The sequence below is a fragment of the Micropterus salmoides genome, unplaced genomic scaffold (genome assembly GCF_014851395.1).
Source record: "Micropterus salmoides isolate LMB-PRFRI ecotype aquatic unplaced genomic scaffold, ASM1485139v1 Ms_hic_scaffold_5, whole genome shotgun sequence".
NCBI classification, from domain to species: domain Eukaryota; kingdom Metazoa; phylum Chordata; class Actinopteri; order Centrarchiformes; family Centrarchidae; genus Micropterus; species Micropterus salmoides.
The window spans coordinates 9417848-9443425 of record NW_024044237.1 but is presented as its reverse complement, the minus strand read 5'-3'; the positions used below and the strand labels follow the sequence as shown (position 1 = coordinate 9443425).

General features: G+C 40.3%; 1 protein-coding gene across 1 annotated transcript; it reads right to left on the bottom strand.

Moving 5' to 3' along the window:
• Positions 1-1642: 1642 nt before the first annotated feature.
• fmr1 (FMRP translational regulator 1) lies at positions 1643-25578 on the bottom strand. The gene is made up of 15 exons (XM_038699020.1): positions 25112-25578; positions 21569-21621; positions 21362-21455; positions 21070-21141; positions 19302-19450; positions 16387-16480; positions 16071-16187; positions 15625-15795; positions 15359-15437; positions 15107-15234; positions 14818-14904; positions 13016-13259; positions 12625-12825; positions 12031-12110; positions 1643-10660 (listed from the first exon to the last, which is right to left on the bottom strand). Exons 1-15 carry the CDS (start codon positions 25160-25162, stop codon positions 10469-10471), a joined length of 1812 nt encoding a protein of 603 aa, XP_038554948.1. The 5' UTR covers positions 25163-25578; the 3' UTR covers positions 1643-10468.

Below are 25578 nucleotides of genomic sequence, written 5' to 3'. Positions count from 1 at the left end.
TGATTAATTATGATTGCAGTTTTATTGCCCTAAATTCAATCTAATTTCTCATCACACTTTTGGAGAAATCTCCCTCCTTCTTCTTTTGTTTTCTGCCTAACCTTTATGCTTTATCTCAAGTCTCACTGTCTATGTCTTCTACCGTTGGGCTGTTCAATAGGAAACCAGATGAAAACCATCAGGGTGACTCAGGCCATAAAACTTGAAAGAATTTGAACTCCTTTTTTCTCACAAACTTTGGAACACGAAGCCAGCCTGGGGAGCTAGCCTTCTTTCGTCCAATCTTTCTTTTCATACAAATATTTTATTATTAAATATTACAAGAAAATATGTTTTATTACAAAAGGGCACAAACTTATCTCATTCATATCTTTCCAGTGTCTAAAAATACACAGTCATATCGTCCTACATTATATCTGGAGCCTCCTAATTGCCAAGAAGGGGTTTTTCAGCCTTTTTGTGCTGGCAATAGTTCATTTGTATTCTACATCTGGTGGTCAGGCACTTCATATAGTTCATTATCATGATTTAGAACACTTACGCTATCCACTCAAACTGTGTTTAAATTCTTTCAAGAGTTTTTCCTTGTCCAATTTCGGAAGCAGTGGGGGCAGCAGTTTGGCCTTGGCGCTTGATTGTCATTGTGCTCAGTAGCCACACAAAGGGAACCTTGAATAATAATTTTCTTTTATCCTGAGCATCCTTGTGGTCATTTCACTAATGGACCAAACATGGTGATTCCATTTAAGGACACAGTGCTTTATCAAACAACGTTGTAATGAACGGAACAGAAGTGTGACCTTGAATTAACTGTGAAAGGTAAGGACCCATGAGCATCTTTAATGTTTTGGTTCACTCTCACCGACCCGTGTTTTTCCCCACACCAGGCAGCTGTTTTCAGTAAAGTCGCTTCCTTAAACTCACTGTACACGACCCGCCCAGCACCAAATAGCAGATATAGTCAGAGACTAGCATAGTGGAGCATTTAGCAACTAAAGAACAAGAGGAGAACACTAAACGGAGCTAAAAGGAGAGTGGATATTGGACTTGAATTCATCAGGTGACTCCAGAGACTCCAAATGAATGATAACGTTGCTCAGTGTGTGCTGGATGTGAGGTGGTTGCTTCTGGGATGCTGGAACACACTATGGAGCCTTCTCGCTGTCGTGGGCCCAACTCAACCAAACATGGAGAGACTTACCTGCACTCTTGCACTCACACACAGACACAACGTAGCTAAACGTTGAGTATCTGCTCTTTGCAAGGAAACTTTAAAGGAGCACTAGGTCAGAGTGCGGTGAAATGGTGAGAAATGTTTCCGGATATAACTTGTAACTATGTGTAAGACGAGTGGCTAGTGGAGCTAGCTAAGCAGGGATGCGGGCAGGATTAAACTGATCAAGCCAGTTGGGCCAACTACTGTAGTTTAGCCTAAGCAGATGCAATGTAGAAATAAGGCCGGGTTGAGTATCTGCTCTTTGCTTGGGTTTAGGATTTGACAGCATAGAAACCCACTGCAGGGCCTGGTGATAGGTCAAAACATCATTCAACAGTTAAACTGGGCTACCATTGGACTTTTACTGTTTATTTATAACTGGCAGTAAAACCCTGAAACTCATAAAATGCAGAGATCAGCCGGAGCTCACCGAGGAAGATCAACCTTTATTTATTGAAACTGCTTGCATACAAAATATATTGCACTATAACCAGACATGTCAACCCAAACATCTTAAATGCTAGTAGTATGTACAAAAGGAAACAAAAAAATGCCCAAAAGTGCACACAAGGTTTACAGCTTTTTCGACTACCCTGGTTTAAGTATCTACAGATTCTCTGCGTGTCTTCACCTTCTGACACCGTAGTGTTGAACAGCCCCACAGTAGAGTCTAGTTAGTATTTGTTGATGTTATATACATTCTGCGAATAAATAACTGCTGCGGATTGGCGAGCAACAACAAGGACGTTTTTAGGTCGTCTTATCTCATGTTGGTTCCACATGAACCATGTTGCAATCCCAGCTGGACTAGTTAAGGAAAGATGCAAAAGGGTCACATGGGACACTTTTACAGTTAAAAGGATTGAAAGTTTCTTAACTGAACTGGGACACGCCGTTTCAAATTCTTGTGCTTTCTGCATTATCACTGCATGTTTGACATCGACAGTATTTGTTCACTTTTGAGATCTCAAGTCAAAATCAAGGTTTGTGGATTGTGGTTTGGGTCAGTCCCCTGAACACATTTGCAAGACAACACAGTGTTGTAGCTTTAACAGCAATAATTGGTTAATCCAGTCTGATGCTTCGTTCAAAGTTGAGCCTGACGAAGAACAACAAATGCAGATTAAATCGCAAGCATTCACTTTCTGGTAAAAACTGCACTCTGTACACCAGAACATTAGAACAGCACACCTCTCGAGATAATCACGGCAGTTGAATATCAAGAAAAGTCAGTTACTATGCAGCAATTTGCTGAGAAAGACATGTCATTAACATTACCGACTGGCATGAAACTTTTCAATCGCCGAACAGCTGCCAAAACTTTTTTTCTGTAAATCAAAATGAATTTCACTCTCAGTTATTTCAGAAGTCCATTTACAACAACAATGCTGGAAAAATGCAAATAATGTCTGAAGCCACAAATTTCTAATCCAGTCCCTCCATATAATCTGTTGATAACAAACACAGCTAGGAGAAGACACATTTTGGAGCACGCTTTTATGAAAACAGCCTCACATCATCTGTTTGTGAAAATAGTTAGCAGAATATACAGTACCAGTCATCAGGTTTAATATGAAAGGTTTCATGTGAGGTAACAGTGCTTCACTATTTTAAAGAAGCATTACTCCACCTTTAAGGAGTAAACAGTTTTTGTGCCATTTTACTTTGTGGAGTACCAAATTACACTTGTTTTGGACTATTCTAATGTACTGGAGATAGAGGATTGCATTAAGGACAGTGTCATGCCTAAACAACAAAGACGCAGTGTTCTTGAGAGTGCCATTATGCTGAATCACACCAGGATGAAACAAAATGTACACATCTTGATCCTGGGAATTAAATGTGCGCACGCTAGTTCCTCCTCATAAACTTTGGGATCCCAGATGGTTCACATACCTATTTCTAGGGAAATGTTTCCCATGCAACTCTTCATATGACCGCATTTGCAATGTTCTCCAAAGGCAAGATACCAGACCGAGTTCTCGACCGTACTCATTTTATGTTAGTTGGTTCCATGGCAGGCCACTGGAAAACAGCAGGATTGAATAATGATGTCACAGTCATTTATAGGAGACTCATTGTGGAAATGCTTCCTTAGCACCAATTCTTCAGTGACCCCAAATGGTCAGCATGCAGCACTGCTCCCACATCTTTTTTTAAAATTTACATTTTCCACTACAGTACAAGCCTTGGCATAGCATTACAATTTGTTAGTAATGCCCCTAAAGATCAAACCAAAGCATGAATAAGCCATTAAACGGATTTTGTTTGTTCAATTCCAGCAGTTTAAGTCAAGTCTAACATACACTCTAAACCTGGTGGTTGGAGGCACAATAAAATACATCGACAAACAGGTTGAAGCACAGCCACAGATGCAGAAATTCATTGTCTCTGGGATGACACACCAAAGCTGATGTGAAGGTTAGTCCAGTGACTTCTGTAGCCCCGAGGTCTGTAACACCTTCCAAATGCATCCAACTTGCACGTGGCTCTTTTTGTCAGCTCAAGGGGAACTGGTTTTGGGAAATACATCTCACCACTAGCACCTTGCTGGCTTAACCTCATGAAACTTTTACACCCGTCAAAAAGAAAAGGAAAATAAAATGTTAAGGGAATCCAAACAAAACACACATCATTATCCATCACTATGGAGACGGAAAATTAAAGGGAAAATCCACCATAAAACATAATTCACATAGGTGACTTAAGTTACTATAGGAGGCAAACTTTCTCTACAGCTACAGTATGTTATGCTAGAAGGTAGACCAATATATGCTTTCTCTACATAGTTGAATGAATTGTTACATTTTGGAAAATGCACTTACAGTACAATTACAGTACATACAGAGTTCAATCAATACCACTCTCATGTTTGTATGCATATTGAGTAGCTATAAAAGGGTTAGCTTAGCTTGGAATTAGGACTGGAAGCAGGGGGAAACAGCTAGTCTGGCTCGGTCCAAAATTCAAATTACACCTATTTACACCTGTAAAGGTCACTAATTAACAAGCTGTGTCTCATTTGTTGAATCTGTAAAGTAACTGAAATGTGAAAACATCAAATTGCAGTTTTACAGGAACTTGCGTGCTGGAACTATCACAAGCTTTTACATTTCTGTTGGTGTTTGAAATAACCAAGAGGTGCTGATAGGTGTATTTTTGATCTTTGGAGAGAGCCAAGCTAGCCGTTTGTCCAGGTCTTTATGCCAAGCTGGGCTAAGCTAAGCTAATTGCTGTTAGTGCACAGACATGAAATTGATATTGATTGTCTCATCTAACTCTAGTGTATTTCCCAAAATATCTATCTATTCCGAAACATGGCTAAAGACACAAGTTGTGTTTCTATCTAGCGAACAGAGCTATTGAAGTTTGTTGCTTGAAACCAACTGAGTACACGATTGGACGGTGGATTATGCTGCAAGAGTAGGATGAGAAATGTCTATGGACATCGTGAAAACATATTACAATCCATTCCAACTGCTGTTCTCTATTCAGGATGGAACTACATATTTTTAAGATCCACCAAACCTACAGGTGTAAAGAACTGTATGAACTTTACATTGCAAAGGACTGGTTATCTCTGGAAATTCAGTCATTATGTCAGTCGATATTCCTGTGTGAGGTTTTGCAGTGGATTTTCCCTGGCAGATAAACAATTAACTCCCCCTCTTTCTGCAATGTAATGCTATTTTTCAAGTTCTTCAGCACTATGGACATTTCATTTTTAATGACAGCTGTGTGTGGCTCAACCCTGCTACAGAGGATACTATTTTTTCACACATCATTAAGTTTATTATGAAGAGCTCTAGCATTTAACTGATATTAAACAGCAAAAAAAGAAAATATCAGGATAAGTGCACATTTGAAACAATAGTCCAAATCTTTTCTCAGACAAATAATGACATCATTATATACAGTATGCAACCCGCCCTTCTTTTTTCCCCCCATCATGTTTTTGTTTTTTTTTTACAATACAAAGCAACTCCATACTGTTGATGCTCTATTGACAATATAGAGGCCATTTTCAATTTCACTGCAGAGAATGCTTACATGGCTGCAGTGAGAACGGCAAGTGAAAGCAAAAGGTCCTAACAGATTAGTGAGAGAGAGAAAATTGACACCAATAATATGTTTTAAAAAGAGAAATGAACTTCTTAAAAAAAAAAAAAAAAAATTCTATTTCATGAATCATTACTCGTTAGTTAACCGTTTCTTTTGACATTTTCTGAAGGTAACAGTTGCTTATGTGTCAATGACTCTAAGTTGATGGTTTTCAGAAAATGTAACTCATCACTGGCTACTCCAGCTGAACTCAGGCCAAGGAGAAATTAAACAAAGCAACACTGATTCAAAAAACTAAACTTATGTCTTTTTTTTCCTTTTTTTTTTTAAAAGATGTGTCTGAACTTATAGAAAGTCTCCAAAATCCATAATAAAGATGTACATGCATCGCAAGATAGAAAGGTACACTGATCTCTAGTAAAGACCTGGCTCAACCTCTGAAATCTTTTCAGTTCCTTTCACTGCTTCAGCTACTTTGCGGGAAGGTAAGTGACATAGGGAATAAAGTTACATGGGGTCACACCATTTTGCATCTCAAGATGACATTTAAGAAGTATGGAGAAATGGCTCTCAAATTAGCCACTCAAGGTCATGAGATGCACTGGTGTACAAAAGTAACTGAATCCATTTTACAGATCAATTGAACCAGGTCGGTCATAAGTTACAGGCTTATGTTTGTTGACTGTACAAGGATACAACACCATCAATGGTAAAAAAGGATCAGGTGGTTAAAGCAGGCAGTTTCCTGGCGAGCCAAAATCACCCTGCATTTAATATCCGCCCTTTGAGTTTAAAGGAAGCTCAAAAATACGACCCGGTCCACGATCCAGGGTGAGTCAATAATGTCCCGACAGGAAACAGCCACCTTTACACATCTGGTCCATGATCAACGTCTCATCATCCCTGATTTCCATGTCTAGGTTGTGATACTAGCCACAATTAAAGGCACATGTCACACAGAATATGGTGAGGTTTCTCTGAGCATTCGCAGCTTTCCAGCTAAAAGAGACAACAGTCCCGCCCAACTCGGTTTTTACCACAACATTTGAAGCACCTGTTGAAGATGGAGCACAGTGGATATTTTGTCCAGTATCTTTTTTTGTGTGGTTAAAAATTGATCCAACCTTGCTCACTGAAGATGCTCCTAATGAAAGCATATTTTAAATAAGGAAAGGTTAGCTTAGCATAAACACCTGAGCTAGGTGAAAACAGCTGGCCAGAAAGACGTTTAAGAAGTACTAGGACCAGCACATTACAAACGGTTTTTACATTTCAGATATAACTAGTCAATTAGGGAGCTTTAGAGGTGCTGGTAGGGGGATTTTGGACAGAGCCAGACTAGCTGATACACCCATTTACAGTCTTTAGCTACGCTAATCACCTTCTGGCCCTAACTTCTGATTTACCGCATAGACATGAGTGGTATAAATCTTCTCATCTACCTTTTTGCAAGAACGCAAATAAGCGTATTCCCAAAAATGGCAAAATAAACTTTTAAGAGCACCACAAAGAGTGAAGCTAAATTGAAGGGCTAACTTTACAAGGTTATTCCTGAACAAGTCCTTAGCTACAAAAGCAATTAAATGATCAGATTTAACCTGTTACTAAACTAAAACTGATCACAGCTAATCTGCTTTAATTTGTTACAGTGAAAAGATACAGTATTATGATGTAATGCGTATTTAAGCATACGGATGCACAGAGAAACCTTCAGAAACCTTTTTTTTTTTGCTTTTTTTTTGTTTTACAGCAACTTTCTCACATTTCAGCAGTTTTTTTATTCAAACTAATGCTATTATCAATCTCCCCTCAATCACAAATCCAGAACTACTTTCTACACTAGCCCATCTGCAGTCAGATGGGCTACTGCAGTCAGTTTGAATTTAGGATACAATTTGGGATAACTGAGGATGTCCATGGTCTTTTAAAGGCCTTTACTTTATGCCAACTAAATTGTATTCTTTTGATTTTGATAATAATGCCACTGAAGATATTTCCATGCAGAAGATTCATGAAGTCAGCAACTCTCTGAAGCGTCTGAACAGCAGGTTGGAACACCTCAAGATGAGAGCTTGATGTCAACACATTTTTTGTTTTGTCTGACGTTCCTTTGATGTCTGGACAAATCACTGCCGGCTATTTAATCACATGACTGTCTACTCCTCTTTAAGTCTGTGTCTCACAGAGCTCTAACACGAGGCACATACATTTAGAGTAAAGACAGAAAACTGGACCTGTTCTGGGACTAAATTAAGTACCACAAATTGTAGAAATCATCTTACACCGTTGTGCCACCCCAAAGGAATTCAAACACATAATCAGCGAGCAAGAAACACCCATGTCTGAAAAAAAAGGGGGGTGTTACACTGAGTTTAAACAGAATGTGTAAAAAGCTTTGATCTATTCAGAGGTGCTTTAAGAATGGGCCAAACTCACAGAAATGGCGAAACATAAATCCAAGGCACAAAGATGCAGGGAGGGAATGCCCAATTGTGACTGAGGAAGGGCAGAAGATTGACAGACAGCACACTTAATCCAGAGGGGATTTCACAAAGAAGCTGAGGAAAACTTACATTTCATTAAACCTGACTTTCTGCTCTTAGAGCGGTTTCACTACAGCTTTATTTCAACTTAGTCAGGTGACATCCACAGTACTGCAATTTCAATGCAAGCCGAACAATGCACTGTTGCATAGGGATGCACAAAAATTTCACTGCACTGTTCATGGTCACGGAACAAGACCTGATATTGTTCCATGATTACAAGATTCAATATTACAATTTGGTGAAATGAAAAGTAAATCTGTCAGGATTAAGGTTAGAAGTCAGACTCCCCTCTCTGCCCTACAATTTACAGAACGTAGCCAACAGAAAATAATAAAATTTTATTAATACACAAAATGTTAAGAGAAGCAAGCCCAGAATAAGTTGGAAAACCAGGAAGAATAAAATGTATACCAACTTACACCTACTACTTACACTTATTTTATTTTGTCAAGGTATAACCCAACTCTGTCGTTTATTCTACATTAAAACTTAAAAATACTTTTCTAACTGCAATACAAAAAGGTTAAATACAATGGTTTTCATAGATTAAAGAAAAGCTCAAGTGATCAGGCGACAGGAGTTCATGATGTTTCCACCTTCAATCGTGCAACCTGCACGTTTGTGTGAAAGCAAACGTTGCTGTACTACTTGAACTGGTGTTACTGTAAGCAAGTGAAACTAGCCAAACTAAGTCTAGCTTCCAGCCTAAGCCCTCTTTGTGAAATACCCCTCTGTTGAGGATGCCAAGGCTCTCATCAGTCTGGTACAGGATGTTGATTCATGTTGACAAGTCTTTACCAGTGACATTATGTATTGGAAGAAGAGGACGACCGGTGCTTGCTGGACCACAGCAGACATGTTGCCATGAATGTATCCAGACAGGATGGATTCTCTGTATCACAAAGCTTTTATTCATGACTGTAGTAAAGGCTTTAGTCACTGTTTATTTTATAATGACTGCATGTTATTGTCAATAGACAGGATTTTAAATTTATGATCATTTATTTTTAGTCTTTTTAGGGCTGATCATTTTTTTGTATTACGATTTACAGTAGGTGATGTGTGTGTAGGTTTTTTGTGAGAGATCTTTAAGTGGCCAATCTACATAGAACCCACGTAACACCTCTAGTCTTTTGTGAAGCGTAATATCCAGACACCTGTTTTCTTCTGCTGTTTATATGTTTTAAACTTATTAATGGTATTTGTAATGACTGATCTACACTCCCAGTTTCACCGTGAGCTTGTGTGGGGAAATAAAAATCAATTAATTGATAAATAAAAAGATATAAATAAAAATGTCTGAGATCAGTCAGGAGCTGCTGCTGACAGATGGCTGAGAGATTGAGATAGTGTGAGCAAGGTGTGGATTGAATGGAACAAACTGCATTTCGGTAGTGTTGCTCACATCTCACTTTTAATGTGAATCCCCAGTCACTCTTGGCCAAGTCATGTGACATTTTGTGCCCTGCTGAAGACTCTTGGGAGTCGGGATCTTTGCAGTTTATTTGCATCCGAGTGCCTCAGATTTATTTGTCTCCATTGCTGAATTCATGCTTAGTCTGAAGGAATTTTACAACGGGAAACAAAACACAGATGACTCTGATGATGCGATAAGTATGCATTGGTAACTTCTTTGCCCGTAGCTGTTCACATTTCATCCTGAAACATTTGCTGATCCCAAAGGCAGGTTTGATTTGCTTAAGTGTTGTCATGGTGATCAGGGCTCAAATCCCCCCCCCCCCCCCCCCCGGAAAAAAGTGCCTTCTTTTGGTGATACCAAAAGACATCTACCGCTCCTGAAAAACTGTTTGGAATTTATATAATACATTTAATACTCAGTATAGTTTATATTATAAATGCAATGCTTTGTTATAGCTGACTTCCAAGAGTTGGATTTTGGGGCCTTAGACCACCGAAAAAGGAATTCTCAACCTGTGGGAAACACTGAAGCCACCTCCTAAAACTGTGTGTTGCAAGATCATCTCTACAATAAACATCTGCCGTAAAAACACCTCTGAAGTGTGCAGCAGCAGGAGGAGGGAAAGAACACATATTTCATCCTGCCCTCTGAGAGGTTGTAAACCACTGTTTCCTTGTCAACCAATTATTTCCTTGATTTGCTTCCACTCATTTCTATTTTCTGATGTGAGAAAGTCCGAACAGGGCAGTGGCAAGTAAATTCAATCATCCAGTTTAGTAGATTGAAAAAAAATAAAAACCAAGTCTTGGAGCGGTGGGGGAGCGAGTTTGGGGTTAATGCCTCAGGGAGAGATGAGCGTTAGTCAAATCTCTCCTCTTTTTTTCCTTTTGTCCAAAAAGTGCTGTTTATTTTATTTGTCACTCCAGAGGAGAACATGTGATACCGGACCAGTCAACAAACCAGACCAGTACACTCAAAGACCTCAACAGAACAGACCAGCAGTTAACAGATCTCCTCTGGTCTACGACTACGGTAAACTCTTCCATGCTGATGAAATATGTGTATTCATGTGTTTGACAAAGACAGAGAAAGAAAAAGTGAGAGAGACTCTACCATTGTTTATGACGAGTTGCCTGCATGTGTGTGCGCATGTGTGTGTGTGTGTGTGTGTGTGTGTGTGTGTGTGTGTGTGTGTGTAAGTGAGAAGGTCCTCCAGTGGTGCATCTACGACACTCCGTTCACCAGCGGAGGAGCGTCCTGTTTGTCCTTCTTCATCCCTCGGTCTCTGATGGGTCTCTGATGGTGTTGGCGAGACAGGCCGTCACTGATGCCACCCTGGGATGAGGAAGGCCCTCCTCCTCCTCGCCCCCCTGAGGAGTGCTGCACGCTACGCTCATTGTTACTGTCCACACGGATCTGTGGGAGAACAGAAATAAATACAGTCTGGTTCCACAGTTTAAAGCCACAAGTAGAGGGGAAATATAATCAAATACATGATCACGGATGAATTGGGACATTAGATCTGGACCCATTTTTATCAAACGGCGCTACGTCTAAAGCTCTGTCAGAATAGAACAGAGTCTATGAAGCTTCCTACTGTGACACTTAGCAATGAGCAGCAACTCCAGAGTGTCTTAGAACACAGAGAGCCCCAAAGTACTGTAGAAATTCTGTTGATGTATCACAGTATCCGACATTGGTAAAATCTGATTTGAAGAAAATAGCACTGTCTGCTTTATAACTTATGTGGCCTCACATGTGGGGAAAATCCTTTCCATACTGTCAATCAAAATACACCATAGCAACGTGAACATATCAATGCTTAAACGGCAAGTTGGGTATTTTGCGACCTGGCCCATATTTCCCATGTTTTTGTGTCTATGTGACAATTTTTGTTGGTCTAGTATAGGGCTGGACTACAAAACAATAACAATAATTATTGCAATGTAATTTTTTTCAATAACAATATAACAAATGTTCAGTAAATATTCAATAAATATTTGATTTTATTTACTTGAATTAAGAACTAGGACTTGATTTTTTTAATTAAGATATTTATTTTGTTGAGGAAAAAGGACTTTGTTAAAGATTTTGTCATAATTGTTTTGAATATTTTACCACAGATTTGTGAAGTCATCCACTGTTTGGAATTAAGTGTTGACCATAAAGAAGAGTTTAAACCACAATTAACCATCAGGTTTCTTCAACTTTCACTCAAGAGCAGCCTTTAAACTCGAAAGAAATAACAATTTGATAGTTTTCGTGATAATTATCGATATCGAAAGATATGGAACTTTGTATTGCCCTAACAATTTTAGCCATATCATCCAGCCCTAGTCTGGTACTGAGCCCACGCGCTGCAGTCGGCAGCAGTGCAACAGGGCTGCGTCGTAATCATGTTAAGAGTTCTGTCTGGATGTACATTGACCTTTATCACCAACAAGCTGTTCATGCAGGGGAACATGACTGTGTTCAAATTAAAATGTTAGTCCGCTATCATTACTCAATTCGCAATTCTGCCATCTATTCCACTTCCATCCTAAATATTGCCTGAGATATGAGTCATTTCAGATATTAGGAAAGTTGGTACCATGCGTTTGTTCCTAGTTCTTAAAATAGGACCAAATGTGTGTCATTGAGAGGTTTTGAAGAAATAAAAAGGTGTGTGTTTATATTGTTTTCTTGGTCTTCAATAATTCAGTTTACAAACGGTTCTGTGTAACTGATGCGTTTCCTACATATTGTTAGGATTTAAACACAACAGAGCATGAATGTGTGTGTGTTACCTGTAGAGTGTCTTCCTGCGCTCTTGTCTTGGGATCTCTCACATGACGAGGTCTTGGCTCACTCCACTGCATGTCTTCACCTAAACCAGAATGGACAAACCACGAGTCTAAATTTACAGGTATCGTCCTCGTTCCCATCACCTCGTGGGAAATGTGAAACAAATCTGCACTTAAAAACGGAGTTCAATTTTATGTGCCATAATTAGACTTATGGCGAGGGAAGTTATTTTTGCAATGTAAATGTGGATCTCCTTGAAACGCAAACACTCCAGGAGAATTTATTAGCGACAGGAGTCTGCAGGGATCTCATTTGATTCATTCCCATTTTTCAGGCTATAATTTGCCGGAAAGCATCTCACGCTGTTATTTACTCACTAATTTCTTTCTTGAATAAAGATAATCTCCATCCATTATCTTCAAAATTAGCTTGGTAGAAAATAATATGAATACAGTTATATAACTGAGAGAAAAAGTTTATCAAGCTTTTCCGTTCTCTTCTCCATATATTCCCCAAAATATCTGCAGAGGAGAATCCTGACTGACAGGAGATCGCTACAAAAAGATCAATGACAGCCAATGATAATTACTACCTACCTTTATACCCTCCCCCTCCTCTCCCTCGCCCTCCTCGTCCCCGGGGCCCTCCTCCGCCTGCTCTCTTTCTCCCATCTGTCCGTCTAGGCAGGGTCCCACCTCCTGTCATCAGTTCCTCAGTGGGGGCCAGCGACCAATCGCTGAGCTCGTCTTTGTGGTCTGACTCTGTCTCTGAAGCGTTGGATGCCTCTGAGTTGGTGCCTGGGGGGGGGGGGGGGGGCAGAGGACACAAGTCAGACCTCATTTAAAGTGCCTCAGAAAGACAACCTGGAATTAAGCTTTGTTTATACAGCCCGAGTGATTTGCAGGACCCTCTGTCAACCATTAAACGCGCAGGTGGGGGGTCCAGAGTATAACTGGATCAAAGTGGCCTGTGGTCATTTTATTTTACCTGAGGCGAAAGCTGCACCTCCTCCTCTTCGCCCTCTGCCCCCTCGTCCTCCCCCTCCTGCGTAGGGCTTCCCTCCACCTCCTCCTGCCGCTCCTCTCCCCATCCCCAACCCCATGCCGTTATCGAACACGTAGGTTTTGTCTTTGAGGTTCCGAGGCCCCGTCCCTCCTCCGCCGCCTCCCCCTCCTATTTGTCTCAGCTGCTCGTCAATCTGAAGACGCTCCAGACGAAGCTGATCCACCTCCTGTGGACACGAAGAATAATAAAAACAAACCACGGAAATGAATATGCACTGTAGTAGCCAGGTTTTAATCACATTGTAGCATCGTGGGAGATTTGATGTAGTTGAAAGCCTCCCAGGATGTACCGGGGTAACACGTTTATTGACATGGTTCAGTCTGTTGATGCGCTTTCCCTGTCACGTCACTACAACTGTGGTTTTAAATATTTTCTTAAGATAGGTAGTTTTGGGCAAAATATGGTTAAACAATGAATGCCGTTGTGTGTAAGGTTTGGGCTCTGAATTGGACTGTTTTTAAATTTGCAAGAGTCCCGAGTCTTTTTAAAGTCGGTTCTTTTATCGGTAGTTGAAGAAACCAGTGAGTGAGTGAAATTGGTGGCTTGTAAAATGTGGTCTCGGTGATACATGCAGCCTCTCCTCTCTTGTCATTCTCATCTCTGTGTCTATGTTTCCCTGGGGGTGGGACTTCCTACACACACAATCATATTTTCCAATTCTGCACAGGTACATTTCAGTCACAGTGCGCTTGTTTGGCTGGTAAGAAATCGTTATGAACAAGCTAAAATGAAAGCTGACTCTTCAGCCTAACTTGCCACATGCCTTTAAATTGATTGTAGTTTCTGGCTGACACAGCTGCTCGCAAATCCCATACCAGCCCTCCTCTCTCTACCCAGTCAGGTCACATCAGCTGTCGCTAACTAACCTTCCATGACTAACTTGAAAGTGAAAATTGTTGCTTGCATCAATAAATTCAGCACTTCAACTTTTAGTTCTTTTCTGAGTAAGGACTTTCAGTATTTGGAGCAAGTAGCTTTCCACTTGTTTCCACTTGCTAACTGTCTCCTGGCGGTAGCTTCATTTAATATTAGAAATGCATATCAGTGATAGCAATCTTCTCATCTAACTCTCGGCAAGAAAGTGAATACACATTCCTATGCCTGCCAGTTATTCATATATTAACATTCCTTTATGAATATTGTATTTAAAATGCTTCAGTGTTATTATGCTTTTGTGGGAAAATATTTTTGCTGAAGTTATTCAGTATGTCTGCATAAAAATTCAGTGTGATTAATGACAAAGTGCCAAAAAAAGTTGTTTTAATCTTCTACAAACTTTTGCTTGCTCTAAGCAACAGAGAAAACAACAAACCTAAATTACGATTTTTTTGGTCACACAAATACATTATTATCTCATGTTAAAGGAAAAATAGTAACATTTTCAGTCACAATCAAAGGGATTGGTTAAATTGTCCACGACGCACTGATTGGCTCAGCCCCTCAGGTAGAGATGGAATAGACCGGTCTTTCCCCTTGTCCTGCATGTTTTCGATTTCTTCCACTTCAGCTCACAGCTGATTCAAATGATCAACTGGTTATAAACTCCTGAAGCTGCTTGATAACAGGCTGATAATTTAAGACAGTACATGGGCTACTCCAGGAGAGGTTTGGGAAACGCTGCAACAGCCCCACGACGGCTACCACCACCACCACAAAAAAAAAAAAATTGTAGTTCCGTAAGAAACGCTGTACAGGATGTTGTTCTTACTGGTGATTTTACCCACCTTAAGATAGTTGAGGTGGTAGTCCAGCAGTACTGTGGCATTGGAGATGCTTTCCTTGGTCCCAACAAATACAAATGGCACCATTCCCTGCAAGAGAGTAAAGCAAGAAAGAAGACTGAATTATTGTATCTGATCTACTCTCAAATGATGCATACCAGCAGTAGTATAGATGTTCGTTATTAGAATCTAGGATTTAGGGGTATGAGGATTGAGCCTGACTTCAGTGTACAGCTAGTTAGTTGTTGCGTGTTAAGCAGGCAGAGGCATTGGGCTTTTCTTTCTCACTGACCTCGTCTGCTGCTGCTGCCGCTGCTGCCGAGGGCTTTTTGTCATTCTCAGGCTCAATACGAACCCGCACCACTCCAGACTTATCAACCACTTCCTGGATCAGTTTGCCGTTTTTGCCAATCACCTTCCCTATAAGGGGAAAACCCATCATCAGGCAGTCTGCCAGGACTCTGGCGTGCAATAGTCTGGCTAATTATTAAATCAATTCAAGTTACTGCATGAATAATCTCATTGTCTCAGTCGATTTTCTCACCTACTAAGTTCCGTGGAACTTTTATGATATCTTCAGAGAATTCCAGGAAACTCCTGGCAATGCGTACAGCATCCTGGTCCTAGAAAAACAACAAGCATAAAACCAACATACTTCCACTTCTGTTCCTTCCATACCCCACTCAAGTTTATCTTGAACATAAAATAACAACAAGTTCTCAAATGTTTTCTCAGATCATACAGTATATATGGAAGGTAAACATCTCTATACTAGTAACTGTACTAATAAAATAAGCAGAGTCATTCTACCTCTCCATATATGTGAAAGGTGCATGTCTCCTCATCCAGGTCTATGTTAGTGACTCCAGGGACTTTACGTGCTTGCTGAATGTTGGCCCCGTGGGTCCCGATGGCCAGACCCATTAGATCATCCCGAACAGCAAACTGTTCATGAAACCGTGACGCCAGCTGCCTGGAACTCTGCAGAAACAGAATGACAGGGACAAACACAAAAACATGAGCAAAAAACATTATCGCTGCCACAACAGAGAAAGTAGAAGTTAAGTGTTTCCTGACGGACAATCCTTTAATAAAGCCATAATCACATTTAAACTACACAATGATCAAATTATACACATCCATACAAGATGACACGTTCATTTCGAGTTGCAGTTGTCCATAAGTCTCATTTGTGTGTGTGTGTGTGTGTGTGTGTGTGTGTGTGTGTGTGTGTGTGTGTGTGTGTGTGTGTCTACCTCCAGTTGTCTGCTGGCCTCTTCGTTCCTCTGCATCAGAGACAGTTTGGTGCGGAGGCTCCTGAAGTGCATGTCACTCATCATATTGGCCCGCTTTGTTGTGACCTCATTCACAGACTGCAAGAACAACCAAAGTTTTGATCACTCAAAGAACCTGAATTTGTAATACGTTATTGATGGAGGTTGTCTACAAAATGATGTGATGTTGTGATTGTTGAGTGTATTTGCATAAAATGTCATTTAAGAGATTGACAGGAAAATTTCCACTTATGCTCCTAGGTAAAAAAAAGAAAGAAAAGAAAATAGTTCAACAAACCAAAATGACGAGCTGCTTTTTCTCTGAGTCATAGCTGACACTGAATGCTCCGACAGCCTTTTTAAAGTCTTTGTGTGCCGATTCCTTGGAGCACCTGTCAACACAGAGTCATTACTGATTATTTAGGGACATGTTTGCACATATCTTCAATTGATCACAGATTTGTGTGAAGCTAATGAAGCATTATTTAGTCTTTTCAGAGCCCGATACAAACATGTTCACGTGTAATGAGGAACCTACAAGAGTGTGGCTCGCACCTTCTCAAACTGCTGCTACATTTTTGTCATGATGAGACATTCTGGGCAATTAAAGAGACAAGAAACAGTTCTCTGCAAAGTAGAGCCTTTAATGGCATTCAACACAGGGGGACAAGAACTGAAAAAATGCAGTAGCAAAATACAGCTGGGTTCAAGAAATGTAACAGCCACCTCACTATAATCTATAAACCAGCACAAACATGACGACATAAGCCACCATGTTCTGAACAGACACATTACAAACGCTACAAAAAAGCAGTGCAAAAATAGTACTACTAATAATATTCATAAAGACTTATTTAATATATAATGTGTATTATAACGTTTTAATTTGGAGTATAAAATGTGAGAAAAGATTGCTGAAAAGTGACTCTCATCCTTTTTGGTTGTTCTAAGCACAGGTACCATTACAGCACAAATAGACGTGCATTAAAATTTCAAGCGGCGGCTGGCTTGACCACAGTGAGCTCAATGGCAAAATGGCTCAATAATCATTTTATCGCAATTACTTTGTTTTCATAATCATAAAATTCAATCAAATTGCCCAGCCCTAGGTGATGGGAAATGTGTGTGTTCGCTACGATACTCTCAGCACTGTCTGCAGCACATGTGGCAGAGTACGCACCACAGCTGAGCAGACGGCAGTGGAGTCGACTGGTGTCTTCACGTATTGCTGGAAAGTTAATAAACAATGACCTCATCATTTACTCTTTTCAATATAACTAATATAACCCCGTCCCTGACAACAGTCATGTCACTCATGCTTATCACATCTGGTTGCTATGTTAGCGAGGTAGCTAGCCAACTACAGTTTGTCAGTACAGTCAGTAACATAAACTAAAACAAGTAGGTCTATCCGCGGGTCCACATTACTACAGGACACGCCCTCTAAACATAGTTTGGTTAGGTTAAGGCACCAAAACAATTTGGTTAGGTTTTAAAATAAATGTTAATCCAGGCGGTTAACTCAGGGGGTGTGTCGTGTAGTCTGTTAGACTGCAGATACACTCACCTAAAGGATTATTAGGAACACCATACTAATACTGTGTTTGACCCCCTTTCACCTTCAGAACTGCCTTAATTCTACGTGGCATTGATTCAACAGGGTGCTGAAAGCATTCTTTAGAAATGTTGGCCCATATTGATGGATAGCATCTTGCAGTTGGTGTAGATTTGTGGGATGCACATCCAGGGCACGAAGCTCCCGTTCCACCACATCCCAAAGATGCTCTATTGGGTTGAGATCTGGTGACTGTGGGGGCCATTTTAGTACAGTGAACTCATTGTCATGTTCAAGAAACCAATTTGAAATGATTGGAGCTTTGTGACATGGTGCGTTATCCTGCTGGAAGTAGCCATCAGAGGATGGGTACATGGTGGCCATAAAGGGATGGACATGGTCAGAAACAATGCTCAGGTAGGCCGTGGCATGTAAACGATGCCCAATTGGCACTAAGGGGCCTAAAGTGTGCCAAGAAAACATCCCCCACACCATTACACCACCACCAGACTGCACAGTGGTAACAAGGCATGATGGATCCATGTTCTCATTCTATTTACGCCAAATTCTGACTCTACCATCTGAATGTCTCATGACTAATGACTCATCAGACCAGGCAACATTTTTCCAGTCTTCAACTGTCCAATTTTGGTGAGCTCTTGCAAATTGTAGCCTCTTTTTCCTATTTGTAGTGGAGATGAGTGGTACCCGGTGGGGTCTTCTGCTGTTGTAGCCCATCCGCCTCAAGGTTGTGCGTGTTGTGACTTCACAAATGCTTTGCTGCATACCTCGGTTGTATTTCAGTCAAAGTTGCTCTTCTATCAGCTTGAATCAGTCGGCCCATTCTCCTCTGACCTCTAGCATCAACAAGGCATTTTCGCCCACAGGACTGCCGCATACTGGATGTTTTTCCCTTTTCACATCATTCTTTGTAAACCCTAGAAATGGTTGTGCGTGAAAATCCCAGTGACTGAGCAGATTGTGAAATACCGGCCCGTCTGGCACCAACAACCATGCCACGCTCAAAATTGCTTAAATCACCTTTCTTTCCCATTCTGACATTCAGTTTGGAGTTCAGGAGATTGTCTTGACCAGGACCACACCCCTAAATGCATTGAAGCAACTGCCATGTGATTGGTTGATCAGATAATTGCATTAATGAGAAATTGAACAGGTGTTCCTAATAATCCTTTAGGTGACTGTAGATCCTTCTTGACTGAAGGGTAAGTACGAAGCCTCGTTTTGATCCATTTTGCCCTGTTAAAGTTACTGCATTATGTTGCTAAAACAAACTCAATACTTCCTGTAGACGTTTCAAATTAAAAGCACCCATCACTTTCAGTGGACAAACCCTTTATTTCTTAACAAGGTTTTTATTGTGAAACATTTCCAAAAACGTGTTGTGGAAAAATCATCATTCATGGCCTTTTATTATGTTACACTTGGGAGGGATCGAGTTACATGTGGCACTTTCTGGGAAATTCAGTATTACCAGTCAGGTCTTTGTCTTAATATCAAACTCGTTTGAAGGTTTTTACACTTGCTCAACTCTTAGTCTTTACACTTATCTGCTGTATAAAAAAATCCATGATTAAGCATTTTTATTACTAATTCATTACTCAAATTCCTTTTCCTGTCTGTATGTGTATCAAACTTACATCTGCCGTAGATCCTCAGGCACATCCAGTCTGATCTTGATGAAGGTGCTTTTGGTGGCTGGTTTATTCGGGTTGACCGGCCGTAGCCGCTCCAGCGTCACTATCTCGTTTAACGTAGCGTCGCATGCAGCATACTCTATTACGTAAAACTAGAGATACATAGAGACAAGGAGAATATCTGAGGGATCCAATTATGCACATTATGAAAAGCACAATGTGCGACTGCAGGGTTGGGGAAAGAAATATGACTAACAACTGTGTATGAATACATAAAATATAAATACAATAACATAATTAAAGAACATAAAGAACTTGGATGGGAGATAAGAAAAAGAGAGACTGGGGAAGAGACCTAAGAGCTAGGGCTGCCCCCTACTAGTCAACTAAACCGATAAGAGTCTTAGTCAACCAATTTTTCATTGGTCAATTAGTTGCAGGAAAAAACACAAACTCAAACTCCACTGTTGTTGTTGGGGCCGGGACGAAAGTATCAGGGGAATGTTGCAACACAGATCTTTTCGCTTGTAACATGAAAGTCACCTGCTGGCGCATACTGCTCATGGCACTGCTACTAACGGTTGCCTCTGCCATTAGCTAGTTAGCGTTCCTATTAGCTGACTCCACCCAGACTATGAGCCTGGATCGCAGGGGAAGTGTTGCCGTTTGTTTACACCATTGTTATAGGAGCAGAGGAGTATTTCTCTGCAGGGTTTTTCCTGCATAGAGAATTAGTAGCTGATTGAGAATTCCTGGATATTAAATGTTCAGCTGCAACTTTCTGTAGTGTCTTGTAAAGGTGTGAGGGGATTACTTAAAATACAATTATTCTTAAATAATTTTAAATGCTTCAAAACAGGAGGCAATCTACTTCTAAATAATATTTTGCAAGCATAATATTCAGTATATCAGTATTTGAGGTCATGTTCTCAGTCTCAAACGGAGCTTCACCAGGTCACATGACGTGCTTAAGAAACAACAAATATTACTGGGGAAACTACAGATATCCAGGAATTCACATCAGCTACACTGAAAGAGGACCCTGAACTATAAATGAAAACAAGAGCGGATGTTAAATTTGATTTTAAACAACTTGCTGTTTGTTAACTGTGTAAATTAACACATTATGTATTTGATTTAATGTTGAACAGGACACCTTTATTTTTTTTATAAAACATGCATTAATGTGATCAATCATATCATTTTTCGAACTCTTAAAATACGTTGTTTGTAAAAAAGGAAAAAAAAGAAAAAAAAGAGTTTTCTTGAGCCAGTTGAAGGCGCGGATCAGGATGGTGCCACCTTTCATTTTGAGCCAGGAAAACACCCCGTCTCTAATGTAGCACAGTGTCAACAATGTTACTTATAACATTCTTTCTCAGCTCTGAAACCCTTTTCTGATGCCCCAAAAAACTACTAGTCAAACAGTCAGGGGCACCCAAGCATATAAAAGACAGATGAGATAAAGCATAAAAACAGGCCACAGGAAAAAACTTGTGGAATAGAATGGGGTAAAAAAAACAGTTCACAGCAGTGAGACCCGTATGACAGGTTAGCCTAAATTCTTCAAAAGTTGATATGTGAATCCTGATCATAACAGTGATACCTTGAACACAGGCAGTAAGCTCACTACCACCTCTACTCAAAATTAATACCAGCCTCCAGAGGAATGATGGTAAATCATACTACCGAAGAATTTTTCTGGGACATTATATATGAACTGATGAAAACTTGTAACCCAGACTTAGATAAAGACTGTTGTGAGACCTACCTCTCCTTTGACCATGCGAACCTTGGCCAGCCACCATCCACATGGCTCCTTGTCATTAGCCCTGGAATATACCTGGCAACACACACACACAGTAAATTATACAAAGTTTCCCGCTCATCACCCGAACCTGAGATGATTACATTAAAAAGTCCTCTGTCCCTTTGACACACACACCAGAATTTTGTTCTGATGCATTTCTTCTTTCACACACTTAAGACTGCCTCTGCTTTCTAAACAAACCACACCTGAACGCAATATTCAGTTTATGAAACAAGTATTGAATCAGTCCCACCTCGACTTCATCGCTCTCATTGATCTCCTTGCAGGACCCTGTTGGAGGAGGAAAACGCACATCCTGGAACGGGATCTGACGCTCTGGCTGCCAACTGGGACAGAGGGACACGAACACACATTTACAAAGACAAGTGTGAATTGCATCATTGGCAAAAGGTGACATTTTGCAGTAGGTTATGTTTTGTTGTGTATGAGCATTACTCACTTGTTTTCAAACGCCACGGTCACCGATCCTTCGTGAACATCCTTCACAAAGGCCTACAAGAATCAAAGAGGTGAAATAACAAAAGTTAGTTAATAAAAATAGCAATACAGCTTTACACTGGCATTAACCATGTAAAAGGGTTATAATCCTGCTACTCTACCCTGACCCAAGTCCAAAGCAATGAAACTGCTTTTTTTAAGGGGTTTGGGCAAATATGCTCTATAAAAAAAAAATTTAAAAAAAGATATGTGGGCGCAGCCACCTCTCCCCAGTTAAACACATGTTTTATTTCAGTCTTGTTGGCAGGTTGGAAAGCAACGTCGGCAGCACTACAATGAAACCAGACCAACGGTTCTGCACTAACAGAGAGAAGAGATATGTTTGTGTTGCTGAGACAGGTCTCAAACTGATTACTGATTTGTCTGTGTTAGTGTCATAATGCTTGGAAGATATGTGGTTTGCAATGATGGGTCAAATATTGACTATGGGGCAAAAGAATTTGTCGAAATCTGCGCTCACGTTTATTTCTCCAGTTGAAGTGAATAGACTCAAGACCTGCAGCTAGGCTCCAGAAGGGGAGGGGCAGTGCCAAAATCCATGTGAAACAGACACAGCAAATGACTTAATGCCATGATTCCAACAGGCACGGCTATAGCACTGCAGCTGCAACGCGACGCAGCCGTGCCTGGTGGCATCCACGGGTAAGTGTGCCCTCTCCTTTCTGAACGGTCTCTGGTTTGGGTATTGGACGGGTTTGGTTCTGTCTCTCTCTGGTTGGACACACAGTCGGCATCCATATGTGTGAATTACTGCAAGTAGGACATGCAACAACTTGAAGGTCAGTAATGGATGAAACGAAGCAAAAGCTTAATCCTGAATGGCAGCTAATCTAATCTAAAAATCATTACTGGCTAGTGTTTAATATATATTGTTATATTGTAGAGAATAGAGAAAATCTGACAAAGTGTACCCCACTCTCCCTTCAACACCATCACGTTCTGAAATCACCCAATGTATTTCTCTATTACATTAACTTATAAAAATTCCATCTAAACCAACACATTTCTGGCTAACATAACCATGTATATTAGATCGTAATCTACATGGAATAATGGAACTATGCATGACTTCTTTGTTTTGATATCAGCATTACATATTATCGGCCACCCTGCTCTCTAAATATCAGCATGGCCATTCAAAAACCCATATAGGTCGACCACTATTCACTTGGTCACTCAAAAAGTTAACAAAATCTTACAAACTGCTTTCAGGTTAAAAACTTTTCTGTTCATAAACACAAAACAACAACAAAATTATAAATAAAATTATCTGCAATAACCTCCAACCTATTTGGCTCTATTACACCCTGTACACATGACAAATTTTACATTTTTCCTCTGGCATCCTGTACACAGCCACCAAAGTGAATTATGTAAAGCAGCACTGTAGCTGAGTGAGAAACACATCTGTTTATCCTCTAGCTCGATGTACAAGCTGGGCATTTGAAGATATTTAGGAAATGAATGACTTATACCAGGGATCACCGCAAAATAAAAAAAAAAAAAAAAAAAAACACTAATCAAATTTCAATACAAAACAGTATATCAACCTAAATGCAACTAATTGAAACATGAACCATAGTCCAAGATATATAGCTAATGACATGTACTATATTGTATATACTATTACTCATTTCAAGGAAGCCTTTAACACTTCAGTGAACTAACTAACTCAGAGACTGACAGTTTTTAAAACAAAGTTGCTCTACAGTTGCCAGGGTTCACACCTCTGCATCCCACACCAGTGATTTTGTTTCAGCAATTCAAATACTGTAGAACAACATGGCTGTTCAGTTTAATTATTTCGCTCTTAGCTCCACAGCAGCAAACAGCAAAAGTTGAGCAGTTGGCTTTTATTCTAAGTGGTGATGAAAAACTGCATTTTGTGGATCCTGCTCAACTAATTTTCAGAAAAGTGTCTAATTGCCTTTTAGTGCTATAATTTGATAACAATGCTTGCCAAATAACTAAAACAGTATTCAAACTGTATGCCATAAATCACAGTTAGAATCTATAAAGTGCTATGTTTGGCCACTGCCACGCCTAACTAGGAGACAAAAATGCATCCACTGCCAACGCTGCCTTGACCATTTACTTGTATTTAAGTCATGGAAAATACAAAAGAATACACTATTTTTTTCCTCCAGAGAGGACTGATCTAGACACATGTTTAACTCGGGAATTTGCTTTACTCAAATGCTTGATTTCCTTATTCATTCCAATCGATGGAGCTGGCAGCGCGGGTTTGCAGGCCGACTCAACACTCATAACATCTCAAAATGCTCTGTGGCTGTGCTGCACATTCGCCCCATTCATAATCTTTAGTTTGGCAGCAAACAAACTTCTACGTCGTGTAGAAAGATGACAATACTTACAAGCGATCACAATTTAATATCACTAGTTCTGCAAACAAACTAGTCATTCTGGTACTGTCTTTAATGTTTATCTATTGGTCTGCTATCAGCTGTGGAACTTGAAGTAGACAGTCAGCAGACATGAGCAGAAGCCATTTTATTTATTGTTACCACCTTTCTCTTTTACTGCACTCTATAGCCACTCACTTTATTTCTGTATAAAGTGAGTGGCAATAGTTACTAATTGCTTTGCAAATTAAGGATTTCCAATTAAACATGAGTTCATAAAAAGCCAGTAATGATTTTTCCCCCCCTTCTTCTGGCATTCCTACTTTTCTTGTTTCTGACATGACAACTCCCAAAATACAGAAATACAAGGTTTTCATCCCACAACAAAACTTATTTCACAATGGGTATTTTTAATCTGGATACCTCAGTACACTAGATTACAAATAGGTGTCAACTGACACTGATCATAGGAATAACACCGGTATGCCAATACATGGCCAAGGATCCATAAGCAACACTCCCTTACCTTGAAAAAAAAACAAGCTACTAACAGACTCTCTCCTTAATCTGTGGTGTAATATCATAAGGACACTTCAAATTCATGTCCATCCTACCTGTTGACTCTTCAGAATAACCCCAAAGATCTCAGCAGCCTTGATAAAACCAAAACTACCTGCCCACTACGGGAAAAATGCAGGTAAAGCAAAACAACACTCAATTTGCTTCTGTTATCATGAATTAAGTTACTTTGAAAAAACACACATCAAGATCGAATTTTGGCACTTGTGCCTCTGCTACCGACTCAAGCCCATCACTTTACAATCACATCAATAACTCTGCTACAACAACTGCATTAGTTTATCAACGTCAGTGTCACAAATAACTAACACATTTGACAAGCAGCACGGAGGTAACAACAGCAGCTTAGCGTTAGCTTTGTTTACAGATTTTCAGCCTCCACCGGGACGTGGACAGAAGCACCAAGGCCCGGAGATACAAGCAGGTATCTCTTGGCTAGCGTTAACGTTCCTCCAGCAAGACAATTTCATGTCAGTTGGCCTAACGTTTGTACATGGTGTGGTAACCGAGTTGACAAAGCTCAAGAAAAGTCACAAACTTACCTTGTAAAAGGCCCCACTTGTTCCTCTCACTTCCACGACTAGTTCATCCATGACGCAAGTTACTACAGCTCGCTAGCTAGCTAACCACCGTTAGCGATGTTAGTAGCTAGCTAGCTAGCTGGCTGGCTAGCCTGACGCTAGCCAAGGCAGAGTTTGCTATCGTTGGCTTTCGGTAGCCAAAATAGCCTGCCAGTTGGATGCAAGAAGAGGCCACAGTAACTGTGTGTGACCGTAACGTTGTTTCCCGCTTTGCGCCGTCTATGAATCTTGCGTTTGTTTCGTGCAGATCTGTAATTCCGAATGTATGGTATCAACGGCGAATTATGTAGCAAGCTATGTTAGCTTGTACCAGCTAGTTATGTTAATGTTGTGTGATTAGTGGTGAAGCAGCTACTGCTGGTTGCTCATCTTTCCATGTGACGTCTCTGCTTTCTTCCTCTACTGAAATCTGAGGCTGGTTACACTCA